This window comes from Hyposmocoma kahamanoa, unplaced genomic scaffold (genome assembly GCF_003589595.1).
Source record: "Hyposmocoma kahamanoa isolate Upper Pololo Valley unplaced genomic scaffold, ASM358959v1 182, whole genome shotgun sequence".
Lineage (NCBI taxonomy): Eukaryota > Metazoa > Arthropoda > Insecta > Lepidoptera > Cosmopterigidae > Hyposmocoma > Hyposmocoma kahamanoa.
In genome coordinates, this window is record NW_020653713.1 from 4,009,505 (window position 1) to 4,021,570 (window position 12,066).

The window sequence follows — 12,066 nt, forward strand, 5'->3', positions numbered from 1 at the left end:
TGGAAGAAGGAAAATATCATGCTTCGTAACATCAGGGAGTGGACCGGCATCAAGACCGTGGAGCAACTGTTCAGGCTAGCTCTGGACAAAGAAAGATATAGAAAACTGACTGCCGACCTTCAATAATGGAGAGGCACTTAAAGAAGAAGATGATTATGAACACAAAGATCGAACACACAGAAAAATTTCGTCGACCCTGTGGGACTTGTACCCGCGTCCATGCTTCACCGTAGTATTGCTCTTACCAACTGATTTGCGGATCCAGTTACCGAGCTGTCGAAATTCTTCTATGTGTTTTTGTCATAGATCTTTGTACCGGCTTTCGGCATTCGTCGCCGCTAGTGACATCTAGTGAGAGGTTTGTTAATAGCCTTCTCACCGCAGCAGTTGGTAACAGCAATGCTACAGCGCAGCATGGAGGCGGGTTTCTTGACGTTCGATCTTTGCATTCATAATCATAACAAAATTAGGAGTTATATCACAAAATCTCAATAAATATATATGGTATATGGTATTTGCGACTCGCGCGATAAAATTGAAACAAGCGCGCGCTATTCTCTGCTCGGCTGTCTCAATCAGATCTAATTTAGATAGTCAATAGGGCGCGCTTATTTCAATTTTATCGCGCGCGTCGCGACTACCGTGCATAGCCATGCTACGGGGGCAGGTCAGTTGTAAAACACTAACAACCTCGCCGGATTCTATTACTAATATCATAAATAACAACATATATTCAACAACTTTTTATTAAACAACGCATTTACCAAAAACAATCTTTGAAATTTTTGTTGCAGGTACTATTTGACACTGTTAGATAAATGTACAAAACTTACCATGTTTTTTGTTTTGAGTTTTTCACTATACAATTATCAAAGCGGCACTATGCCAGCTGTGAAAAACATATTAGAAATTAATGAATTTGTAAAAAAAATCCAAACAGAACTTTTTGTCGCGTAGACAGTTTCAGGATAACGCTATTTTTTTGTTTATTGAAATATATTAGTGAAATAAATAATTATATAGTCTCAGGTTAATTATACATATACTTACCCATAACCAATAAAATATTATACAGCATATATTTTCAACTTTAACTGCTTAATTAACAATCAATAACACCACTGAAGCCATAGCAAAAACTGCACATTTCTTGTTTAATTAACTTTGATTACTCAGAGGCACGTGCCGCAGTGTTGCCACTCTATAGTAATTATTTCCAACAACTCGCCACTATTCGCTGGAAAACAATAGCCCGTGTTGGCAACATTATACAAAGGTTGGCTATGCAGTTATGGAATTAGGTACAAATAGCATGTTAAAGATTTAATATGAAGGTGTTTGTTGTTTAAAGTTTCAATTTAAATGTGCCTTGAATATATTCATATAAAAGTCTTTCATAAAAGCTCTATAGCAGCCCTGATGGCCGACAAATGTTGATGCCATTAGTCATATTCAAGTTCGCAAGTAACATAATATATATTTATTAAGCTAGGTGGCGACACAGGATGTTCTGAGCACTACCTTGGTGTTAATTCTCAAGTTTGATATCAGGTATTATCATTATTAACACTTATGCAGTTCGACTTTATTTCGATATCGAAGAGAAAATTAACTATAATATAGTTATATGTTACAAATGGTCGCTTATTTGCTTACAAAAAAATCAAACTAAATAAAAAGCAATATAAATAATAGCTAACTACATTTTTAATTTTGTTTTGTATTTCACTAAGACACGTTTCCGATCACACTACCCGGTAAAATTCCACCACGTTCCCCGAAAACACCACACCCAAAAAACCCTTCCGAATCACACTTTCCACATATAAACTGGCATTGTCAAACAATCCTGAAAACAACAAGCGAACAAAAAACAACGGGGCATGTTATACACATACGTTAGGCACAATACGTTGAGAACACAAAGGAGTTTCCTCTCTGCGTTTGTATTAAAGCTTCTATTGTGTTCGGAATCGGACGAAAATGCTCTTCATTACTCTGAAAGCTTGTGTGCCATGCGACAATGGGTAAAGGGGGGAGGGGAAGAGGGGATGTTGGGGAGGGGGGACAAAGACGCATAGCGAAGGAGCGCCACCCTTTTGCCCGGAAAATTGAAATGGTAAGAAATGCTATTTAGGTCATGAATTTATTAAATGTTAATAGATTTTTTTGGAGAGTGTAGACTTGTTAGTTATATTTTTTAGTATGGGAAATTTTTCAGATAAATATTTGTCTACTATCTGTTTTATTGGAGCGTAAGAGACAATATTTTCACCTGTTATGTATTTGATACTGAGAAAAATAACATAGTGATGAAAAAACGTGTTCCAAGTGTGAATGCTCCATCGCTGACTTCAACGTGATTTTCCTTCAGTTAAGATGGAGAACAAATGCTCTTTTTACTCCACTTATTTTTTTATTAAATAAACCATGACGGAAGACGTTTCACGTGTAACGTACTAGGGAGACCGTGTATCGCGGGAGCCATGAACACGCACATAGATAACCACAAATTACACCCAAACTCACGAGATAAATAAATATAGGCCGTACAAATATTTCTCCCAGCAAGGTTCGGCCATGGAGGCAGTTTTTGGGACCTTTGGACAATAGACCAGCGTAATGGAGTATGGCTTGAACCTTCTCTCTAGAAAAGACTCATGCCCATTACTAGGACGTATATGAGTAATCAGAGGTGAGCAAATAAAAGACTGGCAGCTATTAGAAGACTAAAAAATTTATTAACTTTCTCAATAGAAAGCTAGTAATTTTTTTTGGTATATCCACTAATCCACCGATGTTATTACTAATCAAGGATACTAAAAAACACTGTAATAATGCTTATAAATAATAACACTAATATTACTTTTAATGTAACATAATCCTCGTCATATAAATTCATTATAAACAGACATTAAATTATAATGATTAACTATTACCTAATTAACAAAACGTATGCGTTGATGTTCATCGCATACGTTTATTAATTAGTTGCACATGCTTATCGAATTGAGTATCCCCTACTTATTTGAAGTCGGTTAAAAACATGCGCTTACATGTCAGCTTTTTGGTAACAATGACTTCTGTTTTTACCCCTCTCCTCCTTTTCATGACATGTGTAACTTTATAAAGGAAACAAAACGTGTACTTTAATCACAAGAGGAGTGACAGACAAACCGACAAACGAAACGAGCTTTTGTGCCTTTCATATAGAGGCTGTTTGAAAAATTACAAAGTAAGATTGGCAGTGCCAAATAATAACATGTCACCAATATCTATCATACAAAAACAAACATTTTTCGTTAACCCAATTAATGTGACTTTAAGTTCAATTATTGGCACCCGTACTATTCTTTATTCTATTACTCTAACTAGTGTTTATTCCTTTAGTGCTAGTATTAGACTGTTTTAGTCTATAAATTTCTCCTTACAGTGTTAAAGTGCTGGATGCATTGAGGATGCTATTGATGAAAAAATTACTAACTATACAAGTATGCCACAAGCTTTAGACTTTCTTAACAAAACAGGGAAAACCAATTATGTACAAATTAAGTATCCACTCTAATTATAAAACTATATTTTTCTTCGAAAAGCTTACCTGTACATCAATTTCTATCAGTTTGCAAATAAAACTTTAAATAGGTATTCATAATTTCCTCAAATCGAAAATAGAATTCACAGAAAATGACAAAACGATACAAAAAGTTGAAAAAAAAAACCATTATAGTCCGGGAGGTGGGTACAAAAAACTTCGAGTTAATAATAAAAAGCGTCTAGTAATTAAACAAGGCAGAGAACGGGCCCTTTTCATGACGAACAACAACAACAAATGCGGTACAGTCGGTAGCAGACGATGACAATAAGGAAACAACAGTATTTTTGTTGCGTGCCCCCGACAGCCTGGCGAGTCGCGATAAGCGACGTTTCAGAGGGTATATTATGAGGTATATAAAGCGTATGTATTTTGGGTATTAAAGCGGGGGAAGTTACGATTGTGAGATTTAAAGTAGAGGAAAATGTATTCAATAGTTGAAAGGATACTAGTACCTTTTTCTAAATACCTGGTAGTAATACAATTCAAATTCTTATTAGATAACTCGCTGATAAATGCGACAGTAAAATATTCTACAACTTACAATCATGTTACCTGCTACCTAATGTATCACAACCATACTAATTTTCCTGTAGTCAAAGCTCTTTGAACAATTATATTCTATTCAGAATAGAAATACTACAATGTCAGTGTCCAATTCAACATACACACCACCAAATTCGTCGCATCAACAACACGATAAAAAGCCAATTCCGCCACGATATCTGTTACCCAAATAAAAGATCATGTAACCGATACAGCTACCGTTCCATCTAACAAAATAGTTAGTCATTCTATCAGCATTTACCGCTCTAGTATCTTTTAATAGATTCCTTACCCACAGTGCGTGGTTGTTTGTACCGGTATACACGCTTTTCTTTATAAAAAAAAAACGAGTTTTATAAAACGACAACGGGGTTCTTTAGACGATTAAGCATGGTGTTACTATTGGCCATGCCTTCATGCTATGTCGGTTTATAACCAATGGTGGACGGCATTGTGGCCACGGTGCCTTAATTACTGCATCTGCCGTAAAAAAATGGAGCCGATGAAACAAAAAAGTTGATGAAAAAATGTGAATAAAAAATACAGTGAGCACTGCTCTATGTAAGGTGAGGCGAAGAAAATCGTAGTAAATTGATGTTGGATGGTAGACGACATATGTTCTATTATGTAATAGAAAGGTAATTTTGGTAGGTCGAGGTGGTGGCGTGAATAATTCAGATAATAATTGATAGTTAATTACGATGTGAAACTGACGGCGCCGGCGTAAAATGACGGACAAGAGACAATAGAGGACAACCACTGCGAGCGAAATAGCGAAATTTATTATTTATGTTTTGATTACATACACACATCACGCCTCAGGACCTTTACTTGCGATTCTCGTGACATATCTTTCACTTTCCTTTGTAATTAAGTTCTTTTACCACATTTACTAAATCAATAATATATTTGATTTGTATTGTAACATTAAGTTTATTGAATATGACCATCTTTTACCACAACATTAAATCATTTTTGTGAAATTACTCCACTAGTTTGTTATAATTATTAATACAAAGACCGAACACAAAGAAGAATTCCTTTGATCCGGCTGAACTCGAACCATCAACTTTGTCATACCGTGGCTGAATAATATTAATATAATAGTCAATAATATAGTTATTCCCGAAATGATTATCACTTACAGGTTTCTTAACAACGGTATGTTTTTCACTTGTCAGTTTGTCACTCAATAACTCTTAAAATAATTCTTAAATAGATCCCATGAATCACAACCGGCTAGTTCAAACTGAATTCGTTTACACCTTGTAGTCTGACATGTCTAAATTTTCTGCAACAAACAATAATAAGTCTGACTCCAACCTTATTGTTGAAGAAGCAATCAAGGAAAAAACGCAGAAAATCAAATACGATGTCACACTAAAAGCGGAGAAATAAGCTTTTATACTCAAACAGTAAACAAACAGTGTTTTAAAGACAGTTAAAGATAAAACTCATAGGTAGGGTGCAACAAAACACCTAGAGTGAATTGTATGGGACCTATTACAAGCCCCTGGCTTAATTAATATTAACTGAGCTAAGAGCAACGCCCCTAACAGTTGGGTTGGATAGAAGGTGCAGCAGACAATAATGAAAACAAACACGAGACACACGACATTCGAATTCGTAAAATATGGATCCGTTTAATGAAAATGAAGTAGTACAACTTAAAGCTGACTAAATTTCATTAAGTTCTAGATTTAAATAAAGTCTTGTTCATAGCATTTAGAATGTTTGAATGAATCATTAGATTACGTACAAAATTCTAAATGCTCTTAACAAGACGTTATTTAAATCTATAACTTAATGAAATTGTTTTATTGTATAATTACAATGGTTTGTAGTACTATATGCTTCGAAATTTTCCAGTACAATGATATCTATCAATAAAGTAAGCAAAAACATAACACCTAATTTAGTTTTTTATAAATAAATAGACAATAGGCCTTAATGTGAAAAGCCTTGTTATTTGGCCGGGCACAATGAAACTATATTTTTTGTTACTGTTAAGTTTTTTTTATAACATCAAGTGACGGGACTGATAAGTCGTGCGCCTGATGGTAAGTTACACGCTTGTCCATAACAGTTACAGTGCCACTCAGAGCTTTAAATTGCAAGTTGACAAGTCCCATTGTGCCTGTAATTTCACCAGCACCCTTACCCTTCAAAAGCAGGTCATAGTAATGCTGACATTACTGCTTGGCGGCAGAAATAGGTAAGGTGGCAGTACTTCCCTGGACGAATTCTTTCACAAGGACCTCTACTGCTACTATTCAACCAGTGTTTTCATATATAATGAATTATGAGCAAGTTTATTTAGAAGCAGTATTATAGCTTCTTACCAAAGAGTTCATCCAGGGAAGTACTGCCGCCTTACCTATATCTGCCGACAAGAATGTGAGCATTACTACGTTTCGGTTTTGAAAGGAAAGGATGCTGGTGAAATTGCTGGTACATGGGACATGTCAACTTACGTCTCAGAGTGACGGGCGTAGTTGCAGTGTTCCTCAGATTTATGCGATTTAAAGTTTTAAAGTTGTTTGATTCTTCTTCAAAGATCTTTGTGATTTTAAGGTCTGAGCGCAGCTACTGCAACTGTATTGGACAAACGTGTCGCTTACTACCAGAAGCACGATTTGTTCACCCCGTCACTTAGCATCATAAAGAAAAACTATAACGTAGATAAATTTGATAAAAATCAGACAAAAGTTGTCAAAGCTCACTTTTCAATGACAATTGACTACATTTTCAATACTTGTGCCAGTCTCATTTATGACATAGACGATATTAATGTTTTATTACTTAAAGTCGTCCTTAAAAGGATCAGTTACTGTTATAGTCACTCTATTCCTCAGATCGTCAGAATCTCAGAAGGACCCAGTGGTCGTTTTGCGTGCACAAACCTACAAATGTTGACTACATCATTTAGTATCTCGACATTGACACATAAATTCATATTTACAAATGTTATCCAGCATTTTAGTCAACCATGAATCTCAAACAATCAATCGTCACGAAAAACGCCTACACAACCATCGACATTTGTCGCGACAGTCTGATTGATTTCGTAAACAAAACCGCTTTGTAATGGATTTTGTACCGCCATTTATAAGTGGTGAGAGACAAAAGGTATCGTACTCTGTTGTTGGCCATTGACAGGTTATTGCGCGATTGCAGATGGCGAGTAATGAGACTATAGATCGTTGTTTGGCTTGAACACCCTTGTTTAAAAACTATTGATGTTGTAAGCTGCTTTTTGATGAAGGTTCATGGCTGGAATTTAATCACAGCTATTTCACATTTTCTTCGATTATTGGAGTTGTTTTGGGTTTAAATAGGTAGTCATTGCATTTACTTTTAACATCGATGTTCGTGTTTATTTAGATATTAGTTGTTTATGTATTTTTATTTGATTTCCTTTTGTTCTTGTTAGTTTCTTCTGTCGCCGTTAATTTCATATTCTTGGATATTGTTGTTAGTGCTTGCAGTACGACGATAAATATGTATAATAAATCTATCTGTATATGCCATAGTATACCCTTTTCAAATCATCCCTGAACACATAATTCCATTTCATTCAAAGACACTGCATGAATAAAACATGGTGTGTTTGCTCCGGACAAAGGCAGCACTTTTACGTAAGCGAAGCTTTGTGTGCAAAAAGAAGGATTGGCGTGTTCCATTTAGGAGACTGGTGCTGACTAGAAAAGGACAGGTATATTGAAAAATACCTTTTCGATAAAGGGGCGCTGTGAAGTCAGGATTTTATTTTAGAGTTCATTAGAAAGTCACTACTAGGCCCGAAATACTCCATCCTTATGCCATCGAAATACCACGCTTTCGAACGAAGCATTTTGCTTCCTCCATCCTAGTGCAAGCAGCAAAGTCCGAAAACTATTATTTGACGTTATTCAAGGCTAGAATACGTAGTCGTATTACAGATAACATTCTAGATAAACGCGTATCATCATCGTCACATGTCGCTTTACATCCGATAACATTGTTATCAATTCAAAAAAGTCGAAGAATCCATGAGTAACCAAATGACGATATTTTTTTGAAAACAAAATAATTCTGTTCAGAATTTTCTCTTGTTAGGTTTTAAAGGGATTCACAAGCGTTTGCGAATTTGCGTAAATTAAACTACTAAAATGTTAATAGATCTGTTTTATATCAGGATACATTCAAATCTTTTTATTTTCATACCTATTGGAATACTGATCACGAAACACCGTACGAGATACACAGTGCAAAATGAAAAGAAAAATAGAAAATGGCTTTTTCTTTCGCCGTCATCGCCAGAATGACGGCTGTGGTCGGTTTTAATTTTTGCAGTTCTTCCGTGTCTCTTTCTGATTTTAGAGATCTATACATTACTATTAGCTTTCGTATACGAAAGTCTCCCGCTGTTGGAAAAGTCCAATTAGAGTCGACACTTTTTGTGATATAGCGGGTTCTTGCAGAACGTTGTACAATTTTGGGCCGTATGTTCCAGACTCACGTTATATTTTAGTTATGAATAAAGATGTTGAATTTACTATTTGGTTACAGATATTAAAATAAACAAACTTAATAATAGGTAGCTAGTAAAAATTCCCGTTTAGTTCAATTTGGCAAATGAAATTTTCTAAATGAGTTTCTGAGAGTTCTGTGTAGTACCCCGGAGTCATATTTCGTTGCTCTGGTACTCATAGTAAAGGGATGTTTCCCAATTTGAGACCAGATAATTGGTGCACTTGTCTATCTCATTTCGGATATCAACTAGGTCTAAAAATTATTCTCTAGGGCTGTGATTTATCATTATAGTTTAGTTGAACTAGATTTGAATTAACCGATGCTGTTGTCTGACACATTCGTAATGAGAGAAAAGAAGGAAAGAAGAAATATGAAATAAATTATACAATCCTTATTATTGTACGGCTAAAGTTCAATGCAAGCCCTCTCATTTCAGTGTCAAAATAAATTTGTGAGGCGACGGAACCATTCGTTCCTGTAAGTAGTTAAGACGGGTGATCCTTTTTAAATTTTCCACCCCAAAGTTACTTTAGCTCTGTTGATTAATTCGGTGGCCAGTATCCCGCTGTGACGCTCCTGCCGCTTGATTGCTTACTTCTTTTCTTTTTTTTCGTATACAAAGTCGGTTTCTTTGCAAAATGTGTCGTGCCAAAAAAGAAGACTGGCTGCATACTGGCTGGTTCATTATCTATTTTTTCGAAAGCTTGAAAAATATGTGGTTCCAACTTTGTCCTTTTGGATTTCGAATTTATCTTGTTGAATACGGTAACATAAAATTATCACATTATGCCTCCGCGCAAGGTGTCGTGAGACAAAAAAACACTATGAAGATCGAGATCATCAAAATTCTAAAGGGTTTATGTACCTCAGTTCACATAGATTTCTATAACACCTGTTCATAATCCTATTCAGTCTTTAGAAATGCTCAACCACTAATCTTGTTATGCAAAGTGACGATAGTTCTTGACTGTGGGCTCATTTTGCTTGCAAATTGATCAATCTACTCAGGTGAGCCCAGAATGGGATCTCAATCGCGGATTTGAATATCATTCATATTGAATTTGAGGACATTATTGTTGTTAGACAATGCTCTTTGTGTTATATGGTTATAAAGTTGATTATTGTGTTCTGTCAAATAGTAAATAGGTATTTAGTTTAATTATATAATAACTGGAGTCAAATTATTTCAACGGATTATTCTGTGATTCGAACTCCCACGAGTAGTTCTCAAATGGTTGGATCAAAGACAACAATATCATGTGTCTTATCGATTAGATAAATCGTAGTAACACATTGGTAAATACAAAAATTAATAATAATAAAGTGCTAGACAACCACTCTAATTACCTGGTCTCACTCAAACTGGGTAGTATGAGTACCAGAGTAGACACAATAAGTAAGAACAACCAGACCAGACACAATTCAGAAAGTTCAATTAAAAGTTATCCTAGTAGGAATCGGACCCGAGACCACGGGGTTGTCAAATGTAGAAGAAAGAAGAAGATCAATTCATAAGAAATTTGTGTTCTGTTCGTCAATTAAGACATTGAAAATGATGGAAGTAAAAGTTAAAAGGATGACTGTGTTAAAAAGTTACATAATTACTAGATAGGGTAAACCTAAAGAGTGTGATGAACGGATGAAGATTCACTAAAGTTGTTATCTAAAATAAATCACAAGGTAATAGTGCCAAAGAGTTACCCACCTGAAGAAGATAAGCCGATGTAGAATGCTACGTAGCAAATACAACAATGCAAGAAATTATTCGATCCCATACCCACTAGTGTTAGACAAAAATGCAAAGAAATCAATGGAAATTGTGTTATATGTGAAACGGGCCCTGTACTCCTCGCCTCCACATCGGCCTCCGGAGCGTGGTCGGGTTCAGATTATGTGTGTGCTTTTGCTGTGGGACGCACACCCGAAGCTCGACCAGCCGGCAGTACCGAATGGTATGTTCAATAAATAGAAGAAACATCGTATTTAACAATTGAAATATCATATTTATATTATTTAGCCTTTGTACAAATATTAAATACTTTAACACATACTCGCTCACGCACGTACTCCCAACACACGAACACACGTACATTGTTTCTTGTCATAGCGACGCTGATCATATATTTTTTTAAATAATATTATGTTCTTTATACACCTAGACGGAGTGAGCCTGGTGATCTGTAACACAGGTCCCCAACCTAGTACAGGCTCCAGCTCTTACCAGGGAACTTGTTCCCTTGTGACCTTCCTGAGAGAAATAAAGCATTTTGTATTTATATTTATTTATTACTTTTTATAGCTATCATTATTAAAATTGTTTATTTAGTTTGTCTTATTTCTTTATTACGGTAATTACAACTTTTTATCGTTTTTATCGCAAAGAACCGATCCGAGAATGACCCGGAAAGAAACAAAAACAACTCACCTAATCGCTTTGAAATCTCCGAGTTGTGCATCTTTGGGTTATCCTGTGCGATCTTCCGTCTCTGCAGCCTTGACCAGACCATGAAGGCGTTCATGGGCCTTTTTATGTGCTCTTCCTGGGCCTTCTTCTGTTGTGATTGGCCGTTCATGGCGGAGATCGAGCCCATGGTACCGATGGCTCCCATGGCCGACATGCCCATGGGAAAATGGCCCATGGAGCTTGCGAAACCCGTCCGGTCGCACATCGCGCCAGCGGCACTGTCAACAAAAATAAATGTAAATCAAGTTAGAAATTTGCTATTCTCACAGTTAATTAAAAGTCCTTAATCCGTAGATCTAGACTACAACATAATTTACTGTGATATGGTTTTAAAAATGTCATAAGCGACAGATACTGGAAAGAAATAACAAAATTTACATCAAAACTATAATTATTAATTCTTCACTGTTAATGCAAGCAAATATAAACGTTGTTCTAATCCTAAAGAAAGTAGGTAAAGCACTTGTGTTATGGAAATTGGGAACAACGAAGTTACCAGGAACGCCCAGATCGGAGACAATGAAAAAGTTAGTTTTTCTACACTGATCCGACCGGGGATCCAACCTGGCACCTCAGAGATGGCGACACCTGGAAACCGGTGTGTAAGACACTCGACCGTGAAGGCCATCATGTCAGACTTTGGAACGCACTTCTTAACACCGTTCGCGAAAGTAAATCGCCAGATATTTTCGAAATGAGAATAAAAGAACATTATTTAGCCACAATTTCACTGATTTCTTAATTATTATATTAGGAAATTTATATTTATCTAAGTATGTACACAGTCTATGACTTAATGTTTTTATTATGATATTGTTTTTGTGTCTGCATGAAGATTTTTTCTTTAAAAATAAGCAGGATCTTTTGTTTGTGTTTTTCTTTTGTTGAATGTGAATTGTGTGTGTCCTGGACCACAAATTATTAAATAAATATATCATTTTTATAAATG

The 12,066-nt window shown here is 35.8% G+C and overlaps 1 protein-coding gene across 1 annotated transcript in view; it reads right to left on the reverse strand.

The window, feature by feature from the left end:
* The window catches only part of LOC113226107 (transcription factor SOX-21-like), a 78,510-nt gene that overhangs the window by 41,806 nt on the left and 24,638 nt on the right, over positions 1-12,066 (reverse strand). The window contains exon 2 of the mRNA XM_026458629.1: positions 11,079-11,335. Coding sequence (XP_026314414.1) covers positions 11,079-11,335 — 257 coding nt within the window. The remainder of the gene's footprint in view (positions 1-11,078; positions 11,336-12,066) is intronic.